Genomic DNA, 22,082 nt, shown 5'->3' with positions numbered 1-22,082 from the left:
TGATGAAGATTTGGGCCTACTTTTTCTTCTATTAGATGCAGAGTCTCTGGGTTAGTTCCTTGATCCACTTTGAATTGAATTTTGTGTATTGTGAGAGATAGGGGTTTAATCCCATTTTGTTGCATATGGATTTCCAGTTTTCCCAGCACCGTTTGTTGAAGAGGCTATCTTTTCTCCAATGCATGTTTTTGGCACCTTTGTCTAATATAAGATAATTGTAGTTTTGTGGGTTAGTCTCTGTGTCTTCTATTCTGTACCTTGGTCTAACAGTCTGTTTTGGTGCCAAAACCATGCTGTTTTTGTTACTATTGCTCTTTAGTGTAGTTTAAAGTCTGGTATAGTGAGGCCAACCTGCTTCACTCTTCCTGCTAAAGATTGCTTTAGCTATTCTGGGTCTCTTGTTTTTCCAGATGAATTTCATAATTGCTTTTTCTATTTCTCTGAGGAATGCCATTGGGGTTTTGATCGGAATTGTATTAAGTCTGTATAGTGCTTTTGGTAGTATAGTCATTTTGATAATATTAATTCTGCCTATCCAAGAGCAAGGTAGATCTTTCTGTCTTCTTTGATTTCTTTCTTTAGGGTTCTTTAGTTTACATTGTATAGATATGTCACCAATTTTGTTGATTTCCAATTACCTTTTTTTTTGGTTATTGTAAATGGGGTAGTAGTCCTCATTTCCTTCTCAGAGGATTTGTCATTGATATACAGAAATACCTTTGATTTAGGGTATTGATTTTATATCCTGCTACTTTGTATCATCATCAAATAGTGTTAATTTAAGTTCTTCTTTTCCTATACATATCCCTTTAATTTCTTTCGTCTAATTGCTCTGGCCAGTCTTTCAAGAACTATGTTGAAGTTCAACTTCTATCCTCTCACAGAGATTGTTACCCTATAATTCTCAATGACTGCACTTCAAATGGATAGCTCTCAGGTCATTGAGACAGACATTGCTGGTTTGCAAAAAAAGGCAGAGATTGGGAGATGATTTATGTATCAAAGGAACTGAGAATGAGATTGCAATTTTAAATTTGTAAAAATTAATGTTTTAAAATAAAAGGACATTCAACAGACTACAATCAGGAAAAAAACTGAAATTGATCAAGAAGAGGAAACTACTGTTGAGGCCAGCTGGGTCATAAATTTCTCTCCAAATCTAAATTTCTCTCACATATTTTAATGCATTTAATTATTATTTAATTCTACTCAATACCAATCGTGATTTAAGATTAAGACTAAATATTATACATTTTTATAAATAAAAAATATATTTTGAATGGCAATTTAGCAATGAATATCAATAACCTTAAAATAGAAGTGTGATATAATCCAATGGTTTTATTTCTAGGTGTTTATTCTGTACAAAGAAATAATAAACAGGGCACATACTTGTATATGTATATATTTAGCATTTTTTATGAGTGTTAAATAATAAATAATGTCCAACACTAAGATATGGGTTAATTTAAGAACTACTCTGTAGCTGTTAACATTAAACTCTGAAAAACATTTTCTAGATTTTCTCTAACCCTGTCATTATTGAACATACAGGAAAACAAAATAGGTATTAGGTTAATTAATAGCCATGGGACACAATAGCACTTCATTATCAACAGGCTCTGTGCCAGTCACTTATATAGCTTATTTCATTCAATTTCTTCAACAAGTATGTGTGGTGGTGTATATTGTTACTATATTCTACAGAAATTGAAACTTGTGGATAGGTGAATATTTTGCACAAGTCACACTGCTAATAAATAGTATACCCAGTTTTCATTTACATGTCTACTCATTTTAATAACAGTATATGTGGGCTACATTTCAGTTATAACTGATGAAGGATTAAACATTTCAAGAAATATTTGCAAAAATTAAATTGCTTGAATAAATTTTAATGTTGGATATTCAAATGTCAAATTGGATTGTGATGCTAGACACAGGCAAACTCATTTCCTGTGATTATATAACTTGTTTCCAGTGGCCCATCCATGGTGTTGGCATTGAAATTTTATTTATGCACAGTGTTAGCACTCTAAATATGTTTTATTTACCAAACTATATTTAAACTCAGTATAAATATTAAAATTTCCATTACTTTAAATTCAATGTTACACTCAATCGGGCATTTTTATATTATGGGATGATGTATAAGTAGAATGTATTGAGTATTGAGAACTACGAATACTCATTTGGTATAATTTGCTACCAACTAGTATTCTACTCTTTTGTTCGCTTGTTCCAAATGAAAGTTCAGGAAACTTACAATGATATGTAAAATATAGCAAGAAAATATGAGTTAAAATATGTAAGGATTAGGCAAACAATAAACATTAAGATATATTATGGGAGCCAAGCATGAGGCTAATTCAAATTAAATGTTGTAAACACCTGCATTTATAGTAGAATATATACTTGCTATGCACGTCCCATTTGGGGTAATTAGTAGCCAAGGAATGAGATATTCTGGTCAATTATTTAATTATTCTGTCAATATTTGACAGTCTTCAAACATTGAAACAGAATTGTTATTCAATAGAAGCACAACTATTTCCAACACAGGTCAGACACAGTTTTCTGGAGGGTCCTCATTAAGCCTTCATTATTTGTTAAAATGGGCACTGACCTGAACTTTACTTACTTATTTTTTATACCAAGAATTAAATCCAGGGGTGGTTAACCATTAAGCCATATCCCCAGCCCTTATTTTTTAAAATATATATTTTATTTAGAGACAGGGTTCTAGGAGTTGCTTAGACCTTGCTAAGTTGCTGAAGCTGGCTTTGAACTCACAATCCTCCTGCTTTGGCCCCTGAGCTGCTGGGATTACAGCATGTGTCACCACACCCAGCCTGAACATTATTTTTACTATATAAAAAAAATTCACTTAATTTCCCCTTCAATAAAGGGACATAGAACAAAAATAGCAACAACAAAAAGATGAGTTTTTCTCTCAATCTGTGCTCCTGGATCTTAAATGTACCTGCAAGTCATGCATTTGAGTATCTTAAATATAAATCCCATTTTGAAGATCTGGAGTGGGGTCAGATTACCTCAGTTAGAAAACATCTCCTTGGTGATGCTGATGCTGCTCGACTATACTTTGAGTAGCAAGGCCCTAGTCTGGGAACCAATTTAATATGATGTATATCTTCTGTGGATCTAGCTTAATCCACATTTTACAATATCCAGAAGAGTGGATAGTTTGAGTATTTCCCAAATGATCTTTCCTAACTACTATTGTCTCATCTGAGTATTTGATAGATCTTGGCTAGCTGTGATTTTTAATTCTTTCTCTCTGACAAGAGTCTGACATATGGCTTTTTTCAGGTAATTCCCTTTAGCCTTGAGAAAGAGTAAACCTGAGGTTGACATGCTCTTGTGAAAAATGAGAACTCTAACAGAGCCTGAATAGAAAGCCATCCCACTTATGCTCAGAGTTAAACCAAGGAGTACCACGGGTGGAACAAAGATTTTTCTGACAAATGTAAAAACACAGTTTGAAGAGCAATTTGGTGAAGTGATTCCACTCCTGGATATGAATCCTGGTAAAACACACCTACACGTATACAGGAAAATTAAAAGTACGTTAACTACAATATATGTTTAAAAGTAAAAATTGGAAAACCCCAGAAGTCCGTCAGAAGGGATACAGACAAATAAATTGTATTTTTCCCCTCAATGGAAAGCTACAGCTGTGAAGTGAATGGGTTATAACTTTATGAAACAAAATGCATATGCCTTAAAATATAAGGTTATTACAAATAATTACAAATATATTATGACATTTTTGAAACAATTAAGGTATTTTATATGTATACATGTATGTAGTTGTTTTAAAGCATGAACTTGAAACCACAAGTGGACTCTAGAGCTTACCTCTGAGGTCAAAGGGAACATGTGAGACAGAAAGGAGTACAACTTAGTAATATTTAATTTCTTAAAATCTCTGAAACAAATATGATGACACCTGTAGTAAGTACTGGCCTCTACAATGGCTCCCAATGATTCCCATCTCCTGGCATTTATAATATAATGTCTCCCTGCTCTCAGAACTCTACTGTTAACTTGCTTCTGGAGAAGAGATTCTGACAAAAATAATGGGATATAACTTTCAACATGGGGCTGCAAAAGATCCTGGCTTCTGTATTATTTACCTTCCTTAGTCTCTGGCTTGCTCTTGCAAATGAAAGTCAGCTAATGTTGAGAGAAGTCTCCACTGAGAATAGCCTCTGGACAACAGTCCATGAGTAATTGAGGCACTCAGTCCCACAGTCCTCAGGAACTGAACCCAACCAATTATCACATGATGGAGTTCACAGTTGGATCTGTGAAGCTGTTCCAATCTTGATGTGAAGCTATGGTCCCACTTCACCAAAGACACACATTCATAGGACCTGGTTAAACTATACCTGTTTTCTTGACCCTTGGAGATAGATGATAAACATACAGTTTTTGTTGTTGTTGTTTTATGGGTATCCCTCCTGTTAATCTTACCATACCTCTACATTTTCTACAGAAAATTCTTTTCACAATTTCATATTTCCAAAGTTTCTTTCATCCATTTCATCTATTTTTGTTTTCTATGTCATCTTGTGATCATCCCCACAACTTGGTATATTTTTCCAGGCAGAAAATCCCTATATTCAGCCAAGATTTTTTTATTCAGGTCTTCATTATATATTATTCTTCATTCTCCTTAATATTCTATACAAAACCCGCTTTTCAGTTCTATTTATTACATTAACAGATGCCAAGAAAAAAAAAGGCACTTTGAGTGGAAGAGAGAAAAATCAAATCTTCCTACTATTTTACTTAATAGTTTATTTTAAAAGTTTTATGATTTATTCATTCTATTCAAAATTGTGAAATATTTAAGATATAAAAGAAATTTCAGGAAAATCTCAGGACAATATATTAGCTTTATTAAATTTTAATATTTTTTCCAAATTTTCTTTAGTATTTTTTTTTACATAGAATTTAAATTGAAAGCTTTGTTCAGATTAGGTCTCCCCTTTTAGTTTTTTAGGACCCATTATATGAGTTTTGTTACTCACCTGAATGTAATGATATCATTACCATTCTGCTATAAAATACATGTACTTACCTTTAATGTAAATTTTACTCAGTATGTCATTCATGATCTACCTTTTCTGGATAAACATTATATCCCTAATGTTCATCTATCTTGATATTTGCAGTTCTTAGTTCCTTTTATACACTATAAGGCACATCACTGTATGACTACTACAATAAACATTTCTTTTGATGAGTATTTAGATTGTTTTTAATTTTCAGTTGTTGGAACATCAAATGAATGTTCTTTTGCATTTTTGTTGACAACTATGGTATACACATTTTAGAAGTGCTATTTTTATATTAACCTATATGTACAATTGCAACTCTTTTTAATATTGTTAGATTGCTTTATATATTTCTGGAAGAATGTTCCCACTTCTCTATGTTGTTAACAAGTCAAAATATTTTTTCCCAATCCTTCAAATACTATGTTGTTTTTTGGTTTTATTTTACATTTCCTTGATTAGTAAGGTTAAAATTATATTAGGAATATATCAAACATTCTGCTTCTCTCTTCTGTGTATTGCTTATTCATATATACTGTTTTTCCAATTAGAACATTTATTTTTTTACTATTATGTAGAAAATTTATAAACCATTGGTAAAATTCATTATAAATATCTTCTCTAAGCATTTACCTTGTCTTTTTATCATGTCAATGGATATTTTGTTCAACAGAATTTTTAATTTCCACATAATCAGAAATAGTAATATTTTGTTTTATAGTCTTTGCTTTTTGTATTTAAGTATAAACCTTTTTTACTTTGATGTTTTATCCATTTCTTACTTTAAATTTAGATTTTATTTAGGTATTTGAATTACTTAAAGTAGTTTAGCATATAATATTAATGACAATATCATTTTTTTCTATTTTCAGAGAACTGTTTATAAACTAAGATAAGCTACTGTTTATAAAACAACCTTTATCATGTTTTCAAACATATTTTAAATTCTATAATAATGAACTTTTTAACATATTTTGTTAGATTTATTACTAGATTTCATCAGTTTTCTTCTCTAAGGAGACAGTAGCATAGTAAACATAGTTGTCTGTAGTCTGAATCTGTTAAATCTGGTATCTAGAATCCCATGGTTCTGTTTATGTTGCCTGATATTTTCTGTTAGCTCTTGCCCATATGCTCTTGTCCTGTATTATGTGGTGGATAGTGCATTAGAAAAATTACTTGTAAAAGTAGCTAGCTATGTGGTTAGGGAAGAAACAACACCAGAGAAGAAAAAAAAAAAGAAAAAAGAAAAAGAAAGAAAGATTTGTTTATAATAAGCCAGTGTCGCCACATTTTTTTTTACTTTTTTTAGAACATTTTTTTCAATATCCCATGCCTCCTATTGGCTAGATCCAGTTTTCTATATTTGATTCTTCTCTGTTTTGGATTTTACATATTACATGCAAATTCATTTTTTTTGTACCTGAGATTAAACCCAGGAGTGCTTAACCACTGAGCCAAATCCTCAGCTATTTTTTAAATATTTTATTTAGAGGCAGGGTTTTGCCAAGTTGTTGAGGCTGTCTTTGTAGTGGTGATCCTCCTGCCTCAGCCTCCCAAGCTTCTGGGATTACAGTGCTTGCCACCACCCAGAATAACTATTCTCTTACATATTATCATCAACTATTCTTTTATTGATTATCATTTACATACTTAGAAATTTCTCGAGTATAAGGTTATTTAATAATTTTATTTTTTCAACATGTCATATTTGCATGCTTACATACTTATTACCTTTGTTTTTATTAATTTTACCTTTTATTTTAAAAAGCTGTAAAATTAATATTGAATTATATTTTCACTTTTTAGCATCTGTAGTCATGATTTCATCTCTGTGTTCACTTTCTTAGCGAGGCATATTCCTTAATACTGAGAATAAGACTGTCTTTGTATGTTTGAATATTTCTTTATTATGTCTTCACTCTTTTTAAAATTTATTTTAGTTGTAGATGGACACGATATCTTTATTTTAAATAGTTTTGTGATGCTGAGGATCAAACCCAGTGTGCCTCACATGTGCTAGGCAAGTGCTATACCACTGAGCTACAACCTCTATCTATCACTTAAGAGGCCTTTGCTCTTAAGTGATAGATATTTAGCAGGGTGTAAAATTTGAAGCTGACACTTATTTTCCCTGAATACTTTAGTTATCTTCTTTAACCAAGTAAGAAGTCTGTTATCAATCTAATTGTCATTCCTTTGCAAATGGACTCTCTAATGCAAGTTATTTCTTTTCTAATTCTTGGTGTTTTGCATATTTACTATGTAGTTTCTAAAAGTAGACTTCTTTTTTATCTTCCCAGTACTTGTGCAGCAATCTGGAAGGAAAGATAACATGTTTCTTTTCAAATGTGCAAAAATTCTTCTTTTCCTTCAAACACTACTTCTGTACTAAATATTTCATTTTTTCCCTTTATTAATTATTTTTAGCAGAGTGGGTATCTGTCATGTATATGATTTTTGCATATAAGATATATAAAATGTCCCCCTCCATATCTTTTAAGTATCTTTAAATTTCTTTAAATAATAGAACTTTAACCTTTAGAAGTTTTAATACAACTTTTAATATAACTTAAAATTTCTAAGTGGTATTACATGGGAGAAATTTTAATCAGCTATATTTGATTTCAAAAATGGTTCCCAATTCATCTTTATATTACTTATTTTTTACCCTTTTTGTGTTTCATAATTATAATCCACTTGGTCTTATATGCCTTTTGATATCCTAATCATATTTATTTTCATGTTTTGTTTTAGGCAGGGTTTTAAAATATATTTCATCTGGAGTAAATTTATCATTCCTATGATTTTTTGTTTTTATTAAGTTTGATTTGCAACACTAGAATTTCTTATCTACATTGTAATTCTGGTTTATTTTTCATATATCTATGGGATGGACACATTTTAACTTATTTTCTTTCTCTCTTTCTCCTCTGTGCTTACCTCTTATGTTTAACCAATTTGTGGTCACTGCCACCTGGTCCCTAGTACTTCTAGATCAGAATAAGTTTAATGGCATTTCTGAAGCACCTGCCCCCACTTCAGGATACTGAAATTTAGTAACTAAGCTCAGGAACATCTTGACTTCGTTCCTAGTCAGGAAGCTTTTTCAGCCTACTTTTATCTTCCTAATTATACACTATTTAATGTAACCGTAGCCTCATGTGTTTGGTTTTTGATATGGACACAGCCACAAAAAGCACATTGATATCTATTATAATTGGCATGTCAGAGGTATGCACATGATTCTGTAAGAGCATAGAAGAGGTCATCAAATATAACCTGTTTCTCCTGAGAACAAGACTGTGGTATAGTTGTTAAGTGTGAATATATCTTTATTTTGTCTTCACTCTTTTTTTAAAAAAAAATTTAGTTGTAGATGGACACAATTCCTTTATTTATGTTTATGAGGTGCTGAGGATTTAATGGAGTGCCTCACATGTGCTAAGCAAGTTCTATACCACTGAGCTACAACCTTGGTCCCTCGCCTTCACTCTTAAGTGATAGATATTTAACAGGGTGTAAAATTTGAAGTTGACAGTTATTTTACCTGAAAGTATTTTCTCTCAGGAGAAACTACACTGAGAAAGTGATAGTGGATCTAAAATATTAGATGTAGAAGTACATTCCAGATAGAACCAATAATATGTTCAAAGACATAGTGCCCAGCAAGAACACAATGCCTTATATTTAGGGAACTGTCCAAAATATGCTTGTAGCAAAGTGTTAATGACTGTCATGAAAATATAGAGTCATACTCATTAAAGAGTATAACATTTTTATCCAGGTTAACAGAAAGTCCCCATTAAGCCATGGAATACTTTCACCAGTAATTGCCTGAGAGACCTCTGAACATCAGACTTAAAATAATAATAATCACAATCACTTCCATGGCAAGAGAGAAGTAAAAACTGTCAGTAGGAGGCTATCACACTTAGAAAAAATATAATTGCCTGAGAGAAAGCAGGAGCAATAGGGATAAAGAGAAGATAATCTGTCTCTCTTGTATACTATTGGAGACTCTCCATATGGTTTTATTTGGTCAAGGCAGAAAGTGTGTGCATTGGTTCTTCTAAGTGTTTTTAGAAGTGATTCTTATAATTGTATCAGACATGATAATCTGATATTTTTCCTAGATTATATTGCTAATATGCTTAGGTCACATTATATGAATCGGCTAGGCAGGACCATAAATTAAAGCGAACTGGCAGGTAGAGTTGGCTGGGACCCGGCATTAGACATAATCTTTGTGAAAATGAGCACAGAGATAGGTTTTAAAGAGGATTTAAGTCTGAAACGGCAGGTTTAGAATCCAGAGAGATAAGATAATGTCAGGTCATGATCTGAGAAAACAATTAAAAACAATATCATCCCACTTCAAGAAGCAAGGCTTTTCTAGGCAACCTGGCTATAGGAATCTCAGAATAGTTGACATTTAAAATGTTTTTGCAGGAAGGGAATTAGAATCCAGGAAGCCTATCAATAAGTGGAAGAAATTTCAAAAGGAATCAAAGCCAGATACTAACTTGATCCTAGCACAAGCCTCTATAAAGCACCTATCGTCTCTATGACAAAGTAATAAACCAGTACTGCAGAAAGCACTACTTGAAGAAAGGCACATGGGCCTCTAAGTTGAAATTCACAGGAGCTTCAGATTCCTGTTCAGGAATCTCTCATTGGAGACAACTGCTAGAACCCAGATAACTTTAGGTAGGGTTAGTTATTTTTTGTTCATTGCCCTAGCAGAATGATTTGCTCAAGGTGTAACACCATTCCCCTTAGAAACGTTTCTGAAATTCGTGGGAGTAGTCAGGTTATCTCAATGATTAAGGGATGCTACTTGAATTTAGAGAAGGGACATGAAGAAAATTAAATGAACTATACCTGGAACTCACAGGATTCTTGAATGCCATGCCAAACATACTCATGAGCGAAATTTTTTTTTTCTTTTTAGTTATTTGAAAAAAGAATCCAACTGGTATTAAGTTATGTGCAAGTATTTTTAAATATAATGAATGTCAGTGCAAAAACTAAATTATAACAAGGTTATATTTAACTTTGTTTAGAGCCTTACCAAGAATCAGTGACTACTTAGAAAAATCACACAACTCAACACTAATGCTGCTCATGACATTTGAGTCACCAGTACCACATACCTGAATCATTTCACATATGTAGCAGCTGCATTCATGGGGCTTTGTGAAATGAAAAAAAAAAAAAAACCACAATAAAACAAATTCTTGATTTCTTTATGAATTCTATTACACTGGATCTTGATAATTTATATTTAATTAGATACTATTTTTAATTTATTTTTCTTTCATTTGTCGTTGATTTTTAAAACATTTTACATGGAAGTATTTTGAATATTAATGCACTTTTAATATAAGAAAGTGAGAACATAAAATATTATTAAATGAACTTGAGAAGTAGTAGATAGCTGTAGAGCACTTTTTTATCAATTCCATATTGTCTTTCTGGGCTTGTTGAGATACTAGACTAGTGTGGATAGGATTGTTACTAAGGCTCTGGAATAAACAAAGGAAAATGAGTTGTAATTAAAATGTGTTCAGTTTATGCTATTTTATATGATTGCCTCCAGATATGTGGATATAGATTGTGATTTTATGATTTATAAGGGTAATTTGAGCATCTCTAGTTGATGCTACTCTCTGTTTGCCTCCAAGTGCTAACTCCCATTGTCAGGGGTTTCTTACCCAACATTTAGATGATCCTACAGCATATCCTGTTTCTCTGATGTAAAGCTAAGGAGAAATACTGGAGTGTTAAGGAGAGCAAGGTATAGTCCATGCTTGTATAATTATGTCAAAATGGATTCCATTGTCATGTATTACTCAAAAGAACCAATAAAAAATAATTTTTTTTTTAAAAAAAGGACTAAGAGAATAGTGTCCAGAGTATATCAGTTGCCTTTCTTCTAGGTCTCCTTTCACATTTTACCTGAAGATCTATTGTCCTCTAACCAGATGTTTGAATCCTGATTAGCTGTGTGCTTTCCCTGTGGAGGATGAGTCCAATACCTCTGAGGCCCAAAATTGGTCCAAATATAGAGGATGGTGATGCCATATGAGTTTCACCAGGGGTTGAAAAAAGTTGTTCTTCATATTATGAGGAGATGCGGATCTGCTGGTCTGAAAATGGCTCAAGTTAAAAAATGAGTGGGCATGGTTTTCAGCGTAACTGATGGTGGGTAGAGCTGGGATGAGGGTTCCTATGTGGACTGAGGTTAGTATGGTGTGAACTCGCCCTTCAGACTCAAGGGCGGGGGTTCTCTCCTTATCAGTTTGTCCTGAGGTGATGCAAACGGGGAAAAAGCAACTGATTGGACGTGAAAGCTGTCAGTAGTCAGCAGAAATGGAGTCAAACTCTTAGGTAGGTGAATTTGTAGTAAAAGTCAATCACACAAAAATATATAACAAGAATGGCAGCACTCATAAACAAAGAGGAGGAAGAGGAGGAATAGTAGCAGTAGTAGTAGTGATAGTGATATTCAAACTCAAAGAGCTAGCAGTCTTCGATCTGTTTTCCAAGTTGTAGTTTATTTGCTAGGATCCCAAGTTCAACACACCAGCCTCAGCAACTTGGAAAGGCCCTAACCAACTTATAAAGACCCTGTCTCAAAATAAAAAAAATAAAAAGGGGTGGGGATGTGACTCAGTGGTTAAGTACCCTAGGTTCAATCCCTTATACCAAAAAAAAAAAAAAGAAAAGAAAAGAAAAAAAAAGTTACTTTTCCCAAATTCACAAATCAGAATTTTACAAATCCTAAATCTGCACATGATGCTCTGAACTTTGACAAAGCTGCAAACTGAGATGACCTGCTTACATCCCAAACACCATGCTTGCTCATCACTTCTCCAGCAAAATTATAAAACTTAAGCCTAGGCTGCTATATACGGTTCATTTTTATTCCCACTTTTTCTATGAAGTTTTTACTACTTTCAAATTACCTTTATAATAAGACTTCTAAGACTATGAACTAAGTAAAATCTCATACATGGAATGTAAAAGGAAACACACTTAAGTGTTCTTTCCACTCTTCCCCTTTCTTCCTTATACCTTTTCTCCTCTGATTTCCTTACTGAGTACATGAATCTACTGATAGAACACTTAATGGTTAATGTTTTGACATATTAATTAATTTTTATGACATTTTGGAGGACATGTCTCATTTCTGGAAAACATGTTTATTTGCATTACGTCAAATTTCCTTATACTTTAGCATCATTAGCATTAAGTAGTGCTTGAGCAAATAAGTGAAAAGAAAGAAATATACAAGGAATGGATGTGGACCAGCATGTTTATATGTATAGCATTCAGTTAGTGACACAATATTAGTTTGTTACTTTTCTTTGTTGTTATTCTTAAGATTCTAGGAGTTTTATAAACTTTTAGCCTTTTTTAAATGTTTATGTTTAATAATTTCTTTAGCTCTACTTTGCAAGATGTAAACAAAATATATGTTGAAAAAATATATAGAGATGTTTGAGATATTTGTTTTTCTATTGCATATATCATAAATTTAAAATATTTTTGGTGGAAAAAATTATTTTTAAATCTCTGCAATTTATGAAAAACAATGTAGTTATACATTTACTATTATATTAGTTATACCTTCTTTTGAAAATTTGTTGATTACAAAGAGCAGTAATCTTGAATACAAATATAGTGAGGTGGAGAACAAAGTATCTTGCTCTTTTGAGGAATTATGATGTGCATCTTTTTTGGTCCTTACAGAAAGTGTGGACTATGGGCCAGTGTTTGTACAAGAACCGGATGACATCATTTTCCCAACTGATTCTGATGAGAAGAAGGTAGCATTGAATTGTGAAGTTCGTGGCAACCCAGTTCCCAGCTACAGGTAGATAAAACAATATTTATCATTGCTCGTTAATCTGAAAAAATTCTCATCAATGAGATATATTCCCATGGAGTATCATAATATCTTAGATAATTCATCTTCTTATTTTTCCTAAGATGGCTTCGGAATGGAACAGAAATAGATTTGGAAAGTGATTACCGCTATAGTTTGATAGATGGCACCTTCATCATAAACAATCCAAATGAAGCAAAGGACTCTGGTCATTATCAGTGTTTAGCAACCAACACCTTTGGAAGTATTCTGAGTAGAGAAGCCACACTTCAGTTTGCCTGTGAGTAAAGTATATGATTTTTTCCTATATGTGGTGTATATACATGTAGTTTTAATTTTTAGCTAAATTAAAGCTTAAGACTGGAAATTTTAAAACACTGCTGAAAACTATGGTAAGGATTAGAACTATGCAAACAATGTACTTTTTCCTGAAATAGTTTGAATTTCCCCAAAATATTTGCTTTTTACAAATTAATCTGATACATTAGTCTGTGAAGTTAAAATCCTATGTATTAAAGAAGATAAAGTTTTAGAATTCAAATTTCTTTTGTAATCTGACTTCTCTACTTTTCAAAAATATCTATTTACTTGCTTTTATTTTTTCTACAATGTCATAATCACTATTCTCTATAGACTCTTCCAAGCATAAGATGGCATATTCTAAAAATTCTGTATTCATATAATTCATAGAATTATATGATCAAAGAAATGTTTCTGAAATGTGAATATTTAGATTCGTATATAAAATTCAGTGTGTTAATTTGTGAACTGAATAAATAGTACCATATATAGTTTTGTATATATATGTGTGTATATATGTATATTCATGTTTATATATATATAAAGTTTTATGTATATATATGCACACAGACTCAAACATATATGTACATATGTGTATATGTGTATGTATATATATATATATATATATATATATATATATATATACACATTCATGTGCCACATAACATTTTAGTCATTGATAAATTGTGTATATGATTGTTCTCATATCACCTTGTGATATCATAGTTTTCTTAGTCTGTATAAGTACACTCTGTGATCTGTAATGTTCACATAATGGCAAACTGTCCTGCTGATGCATTCTACAGGTTACCCCATTGTTCATCAATGCATGTATATATTTGTGTGTTATACAGACATACACACAGACATATATGTATATACATATACATGTGTATATATATATACACATGTATATATATATATGTGTGTATATATACATATACATACATTTAGAGTGTCTATATATAAACATTTAGAAATACAAACATATTCTAATATATATATAGTAATATAAATATTTTTCTAATACAGGTCAAATACCTAACTGATTATATTAATTTCTTAGAAACTCTTAAAATAGTTCACATTTGAGGAGGGATTACACCAAAGTGGAGATAGGCTACCAGATTAAAAAAAAAAAAAAACTTTGTTACATCATTCTGTGGAAAGTAATCCTACTAAAATTTAAATTTTTTAAGATTATACAGAGGAAAGGCCAGTAATAATTATATTAATACATGTAATTGTATTGGTTACATTATCATAAAACAATTTTTAAGTTAAAATTACACCCTAAAGAATGCAATAATTTATTTTCTCTAAATATTCTTTCTCAAATATCATTTTTAATTAACCTAGAATCCAGGCACACTGTTAAAGTGTGAAGAAGAAAATAAAAATCAAAGGGTTGATAACAGATATGGTTTGGAGACTACTGAGCTAGGTCCTAGGAAAATCTAAATATTATCTTTTAAAGTAGACATGAATAAGGACTTTAGTTAGGGGCATTTACAAATACAAAAAGTACCAAAATAGCAACCCAAATACATTTCTTTTATTTTAAAAAACAATATGTATTTTATCACAGACCCTATTACTTTTCAGAATGCACCTAGTAAACTACTATAAAAAACAAAAATTCTTTCTAATTGCTCCACTGTTCAGCAGCACAGCATTTTCATGACAGATACAGCAAGTACAAAGAATATGGTATATAAATATTAATTGCTTAATCTGATACAAGTATATCAATTAGCATAGCCTACATATTATGTATTTCTATTTGGATACAGCCAACCATGCCAAGTATTTTTATGCATGCTTTAGAGCAACAGTCTGTTTTCTTTGATGATCAAAATGTCCTTTTTGCTGTGATTTCCTAGCCTTCCTGTCTTGAATATTGACAGTTATCAAATACCCATCCACTTTTGGAGCATGCACTCTGGCACCTACACTTACAGATACATAATCAGGCATGGAAAGCTATAATCTATTCAACATAAATCTGTCCTCAGCTTCTTTTAGGACAGTATTTTCATATTTTTAAAGTAAAGATCATGGTCAGCAGTATCTGTGCATCCATTGGTTGGGTCTTGTGACCCTGCCCCTCCGTTTCAACCCACCTAACTAAGGGGATGCCTTGGATATGAAGTATTCCCTGAGTTAGGTGTTCCTCTGGGGGTTCCTGGCTGAAGGGGACAGTTGCTTGCTTTCTTTTGTTCGTTCAGTTCTTTCTTTCTTTCTTTGTTCTTGCCATTGTTCTTTTTTAAAAAAAAATTGTTTTAATTAGTTACACATGACAGTACAATGACCTTGACATATTATACATTTGAATCAGATGGGATATAATATCTCATTTTTCTGAGTATACAGTTTGCAGAATCACATTGGTCAAGCATTCACATATAAACACACAATAATAATAATGTCTGCTTCATTCTACTATCCTTCCTATCTCCCCAACCCATCCCCTCCCCTTCCATCACTTCTCTCTACCTAATCTAGGGTAACGTTATTCTTTTTTTTTTTTTTTCTCACATCTTCATACATGTATTTTGTATAACAATGAGGGTCTCCTTCCACCATCCATGCAATTCCCTTTCTTCCTCCCTTTCCCTCGCATCCCTCTTTCCTAGGTAGAGGTAATCTTCTTCCCATTCTCTTCCTCTCTTCCCCATTTTGAGTCACCCCCCTTATATCAGAGAAGACATTTGGCATTTGTTTTTTGGGGATTGGCTGACTTCACTTAGCATAATCTGCTCTAATGCCATCCATTTCCCTGCAAATGCCATGATCTTGTTATTTTTTAGTGCTGAGTAATATTCCATTGTGTATATATGCCACATTTTTTTTATCCATTCATCCATTGAAGGGCATCTAGGTTGGATCCACAGTCTAGCTATTGTGAATTGTGCTGCTATATACATTGATGTGGCTGTGTCCCTGTAGTATGCTGTTTTTAGGTCTTTGGGGTATAGTCCGAGAAGAGGAATAGCTGGGTCAAATGGGGGTTCCATTCCCAGCTTTCCAAGGAATCTCCATACTGCTTTCCAAATTGGCTGCACCAATTTGCAGTCCCACCAGCAGTGTATGAATGTACCTTTCCCCCACATCCTAGCCAGCACTTGTTGTTGTTTGTCTTCATCATGGCTGCCATTCTTACTGGAGTGAGATGGTATCTTAGAGTAGTTTTAATTTGCATTTCTCTGATTGTAGAGATGATGAGCATTTTTTTTTTTCGTATATTTGTTGATTGATTGTATGTCCTCTTCTGAGAAGTGTCTGCTCAGGTCCTTGGCCCATTTGTTGATTGGGTTATTTAACTAGTAAATAAATTCAGCAAAATGGCAGGATATAAAATCAACACCCATAAATCAAAGGCATTCCTGTTTATCAGTGACAAATCCTCTGAAAAGGTAATGAGGAAAACTACCCCATTCACAATATCCTCAAAAAAAAAATACTTGGGAATCAACTTAACAAAAGAAGTGAAAGATCTATACAATGAAAACTATAGAACCCTAAAGAGAGAAATAGAAGAAGATCTTAGAAGATGGGATGATCTACCTTGCTCATGGATTGGCAGAATTAATATTATTAAAATGACGATACTACCAAAGCACTATACAGATTCAATGCAATTCTGATCAAAATCCCAATGGCATTCCTCACAGAAATAGAAAAAGCAATTATGAAATTCATCTGGAAAAATAAGAGACCCAGAATAACAAAAGCAATTCTAAGCAGGAAGAGTGAAACAGGTGGTATCACTATACCAGATCTTAAACTATACTACACAGCAATAGTAACAAAAACAGCATGGTACTGGCAATAAAACAGGCTGGTGTACCAATGATACAGAATAGAGGACACAGAGACTAACCCACAAAACTACAACTAAGCATGCACTGGAGAGAGAATAGAATCTTCAACAAATGGTGCTGGGAAAACTGGAAATCCATATGCAACAAAATGAAATTGAATCCCTGTCTCTCACCATGCACAAAAGTTAACTCAAAATGGATCAAGGATCTAGGGATTAAACCAGAGACTCTGTATCTAATAGAAGAAACAGTAGGCCCTAATCTCCACCACGTGGGGCTCAGCCCCAATTTCCTTAACAAGATACCTATAGTGCAAGAATTAAAACCAAGAATCAACAAATGGGATGAATTCAAACTAAAAAAGATTTTTCTCAGTAAGAGAAATAATATGTGAGGTGAATAGGGAGTCTACATCCTGGGAACAAATTTTTACCCCTCACACATCAGACAGAGCTCTAATCTCTAGGGTATACAAAGATCTCAAAAAGCTAAACACCAAAAAAAGTAAATAACCCAATCGACAGTTACTTTCATAGGGGCAGGGACGTCTGCCTTGGATTTACTTCCCTACCTAGACTCTATCATGTTTATACTTATAATATTAAAAAAAATCAACTCCTTTAAATTTAGCATCTTTTAATTTTTTTTTAACAGTTAATCATTAGAAAGAATGTAAAAAAATGGGTGGTAGAATGAATGAGGACTTTAATTCCCCCTTTTTTACGTCTGGGTTGGAGTGTGGTACTAGAACATTCTGAGAATTAGAGGAATTTGGAGAGTTGGAGACAAGATGAGGTAGAAATTTAGAGAGGAAAAGAAAAAGTGGGGCTGGGGTTGTGGCTCAGAGGTAGAGCACTTGCCTAGCATGTGTGATGCACTGGGTTTGATTCTCAGCACCACATACAAATAAATGAATAAAATAAAGGTCTATCAATAACTAAAAAAATATTTAAAAAAAAAGAAAAAGGGACTTCCAAAAGAGAATAAGAAGAGTCAAAGGTGAATTGAGATTTAATAACCTGATGACAACTTTGCTTTACATCATAATTTTCTTAGGTCCTAGCTTATAGAGAGATGAGAATAGACTCACTATTTATTTTTGATAGAATATTTAATGCTTGAAGAGACTTTGTGGAGAAATACTCAATGCTTTTGACATTTTAAATCTGAAATCATTAATCCTCTATATCCATCATTCAGTATTTAGCTAATAATTTAAATATTTATTACAACTAGCATTATAAAACTAAAATATTTAATAAATTATATAATTTTAATATATATTTAACCACATTTTTCTAAGTGTTAAAATTTTGTTTTTAATAGTACATTGTAGTTATACATAATATCAGGGTTCATATTGACATAATCATATATGTATGGTATATAATTTGCTCAACTTTAGTTCCTAATACTTCCTCTTTCTGTCCCCGCCTCCCTACCCAGTTAACCCTTCTCTACTCTACTGGTCTTCCTTCTTTTTCTTCATAGTTTATTAAATTGATGCTTTATAGATGTACATAAAGGTGAAATTCTCTATGATATACATGTACATATACACTGTGATATACATAGCATATTTTGTTCAATTTCATATCACCTTTCTTCCCTTTCTCCATCCCTCCTTCTTCCCTCTCTATCCCGTTCCTCTATACCACTGATTTTCCTAGGATTCCCCCTGCTTTATTTTTCTTGTTTGGTCTGTTTTTTTACATATGGGAAAAAAAGACATTCAACCCTTGACATTGAGTGTGGGTTATTTCACTTAGCATGATGTTCTCTCCTTCCATTCTAGCAAATGTCATAATTTCATTCTTTATTATTGAGCAAAACTCGATTGTGTGTGTATTTGTGTGTGTGTGTGTATGTATGTATGTATGTGTGTATATGTATTACATTTTTTTTATCCATGTATCTTCTCATGGGCACCTGGGCTGGTTCTATAACATAGTATTGTGAATTGCACTACTATAAATATTGATGTACCTCCATCACTATAGTTTGCTGATTTTAATTCTTTAGGATTAAATACCAAGTAGTGGGATATCTGGGTGATATGGTGATTCAATTCCTAGTCTTTTTGTGGATTCTCCCTACTGCTTTCTGGAGGATTTGTACTATTGCACAGTCCCACCAACAATGTATGAGTATACCCCACATCCTTGCCAGCATTTAATATTTGTATTATTTTGTGTACGTGTGGTCCCAGGGATTGAGCTCAGGGGCACTCGACCACTGAGCCACATCCCCAGACCTATTTTATATTTTATTTAGAGATAGGGTCTCACTGAGTTGCTTAGCGCCATGGTGTTGCTGAGGCTGGCTTTGAACTCATGATCCTCCTGTCTCAGCCTCCCAAGCTGCTGGGGTTACAGGCATGCAACACTGTGCCCAGCCTTTGATCCACTTTGAGTTGACTTTTGTGCAGGGTGACAGATGGATGCACTGATAGATAAGTAAATAAATAATTATAGTACCAGGAAAAATACACTTTATATCAAACTTTAAGATAATGTATCACAGAAAGTTTTATAATTATTTTGATAGGAGGAAATATTTCTGTGGGTTTCCTAGTGGTTAAACCAAAGGAAGGAGAAAATTAATTAAAGGACTAATTTCCTCCCACTTGTTCAAAGGTAGAAAATTTTTTCTTGACAAATTCTCCTAGAAATTTCTCATTTGAAGCTTCATATAGTGATCTCAGCAATATCCCTACATGGGTTCAGTAGCAAGTTTAATTAGCCTGACATGAAGCCAATCTATTCTTTAACTGTAAATAGACTGTAATTAGGAAGTTATTCACTTAATTCACTGATATATTTTTTTTCTAGTTTTGATTTTAACAACTAATGGAGTGAGCAGTTGCCATGCACCAGCTCAGCCCCTTCTAACATATCCCTCTCATTTTAAATGTCTACCCATGAGGATCTTTCATTTTAAATTCTCCCTAAATGAATATTTATAAACATGATTCAGCTTAGTTAATGTTAATACTTTAGTTTAGCATTAATAAATATATACCTCACAAGGGTATAGTAAAAATTAATAAGGAGGAGAAGTTATGTTTGTGAACTTATTTTTAAGTTCAGAAAGAAAGACATAAATACAGAGTGAAATGTTCTTGCTAGAAATGATTGTTGCTGGTTTATCAATAAGATTATTTTTGACAAAACATATTTTATTCCTGGAGCTTACTTCATCATGAGGATAATTTCCTCACCTAGGGTAGTGATTTCTCTTCAGTGACAAGGAAGAATACACCATATAAAACTTTGTCATTCTATTAGCTTATTACCATGCTGATGAGAATTTGGAATTGATAATGTGACACTGCACACTTTTCAAACATCCTTCAGAAAGCCAAAGCTCTTAGCAATCTCTCCGAAGTTGGGGTTTTTAGAAATAATTCATGGTAGGAAGTCAAACATAAAATGAATCAAGAATAAAATCTCCTCATTGCTGTCTCTTGCTTCAAAAATATCTTTATATGCAATCCTTGGTAAATTGATAGTTCATATCTAAATTTGAACATATTGCTTTTCAGAGCATTTAGATGATTTAGATCCAGAATATTCCATTAGTTTTCCTTGAAGCAGTTGATTAAAATAACCTCCTTAACTCTTTGAGAGATTATATGACTTGTAGACTTTGTGTTTAAGCCCTTTAATTTAACCTTCCATTTTTCTATAAAACTCAAAAATTACTTCTCTGGCTTTTTCATAACTTTTTCTCCTACAGTAAAATTGACCTTAGACTTTAAAACCACATTTTACCAGTCTTTAACATCTAATGAAATTATTTGAATCATCACTGACTCTGGAGTATGTCCAAAGATTTATTTCATTACTGTATGAGGCTTTGTCTGTAATGACTTTATTAAGTCAATTGAATATTAATCTGAATGAAAGAGGCACAATGGTATGCTCATGTGTTCACCAGTAATAAGGTTATCATCAAGATTTGTTTCAAAATAAATTGTTTATAATTTACCTCCCTCCTGCAAAACAATTCTTTTGAAAAAGAAATAAAATCACTCACAAAAAGTTATTTTTTGGATAGTTCTTCTAAAAAACAGTCTATCTGGTCATAATTGATATAGTAACTATAAATGTATAATTCTATGGTAAATTGCAGCATGGATTATTTGAGACCACAAAGTGTTTTTTTTAATTAAAAATGCATAATTCTGTGCTATATGTTGTTGAGAAGGAAGCAAAGTAGAGATCTGTGATGGAATATACTTAAATACTTCTATCATTATGTGATATCATTATTATAGTTATAAATATTTATTGAAGTTAATATAAACAAGTACTTTCATTAAAATTGTACTAATTGTCCATATGTGACAGATTAACCCCTAACAACATGGCTGTAATTGCCTGGCTTGGCACAGGGTATTCTTGTTTTTAAATCTCTGTTCCCTCTTGTTTTTGGAAATGGAGGAGATGGATTCCTCTATCAAGTTAAGATAAACAAAAGGAAGAGACCAGGATTGAAGACTAAATAATTTTCCAACCCTTACAGCTCAAATGCATGTACCTAACGCATTGCCCTTACTCTTATCATTGTGTCTTTGGATATATTCCTTAGCACAAGGGATTCCAAGGCACAAAGGAAAAGAGACACTTTAAATTTTACTACTACTCTCAGGTTAACATTAAAAAAAAAATAGCATCTCCATCTCAGGAGGACATGTAAGCCTGTTGAATATTAAGATATCAGTTATATACAAAAGAGTACAAATAGAGAGGCAGGTATAGAACATGAGTACTTTCTAAGGTCATTCTAAGGTCATTTTATTCAACAAAATATCCTTCCTTTGAGGAATAAATTGGAGCAGAATATTTATTACTTGGCCTGGAGCTTTTGAAAATTTAATTTCATCTGAATAAAAAGAACACCAATTATTATGACTTGATGGTATTACCACATCACGTGGGATCATTTCTACGTTTCATGTATATGTATACATAACAT

The 22,082-nt window shown here is 32.6% G+C and overlaps 1 protein-coding gene across 1 annotated transcript in view; it reads left to right on the top strand.

Annotated features, from left to right (window-relative positions):
* Cntn5 (contactin 5) overlaps positions 1 to 22,082 on the top strand; it is a 1,252,743-nt gene that overhangs the window by 757,739 nt on the left and 472,922 nt on the right. Inside the window, exons 5-6 of the mRNA XM_058570757.1 lie at positions 12,843 to 12,966; positions 13,083 to 13,258. Coding sequence (XP_058426740.1) covers positions 12,843 to 12,966; positions 13,083 to 13,258 — 300 coding nt within the window. The remainder of the gene's footprint in view (positions 1 to 12,842; positions 12,967 to 13,082; positions 13,259 to 22,082) is intronic.

The sequence above is a fragment of the Marmota monax genome, unplaced genomic scaffold, assembly GCF_021218885.2.
Source record: "Marmota monax isolate L192 unplaced genomic scaffold, Marmota_monax_Labrador192_F-V1.1 WCK01_AAM20220418_F8-fsc00045, whole genome shotgun sequence".
Taxonomy (NCBI): Eukaryota; Metazoa; Chordata; class Mammalia; order Rodentia; family Sciuridae; genus Marmota; species Marmota monax.
Note: the sequence above shows the minus strand (reverse complement) of the source record. Positions and strands in the feature narration are given on the sequence as shown.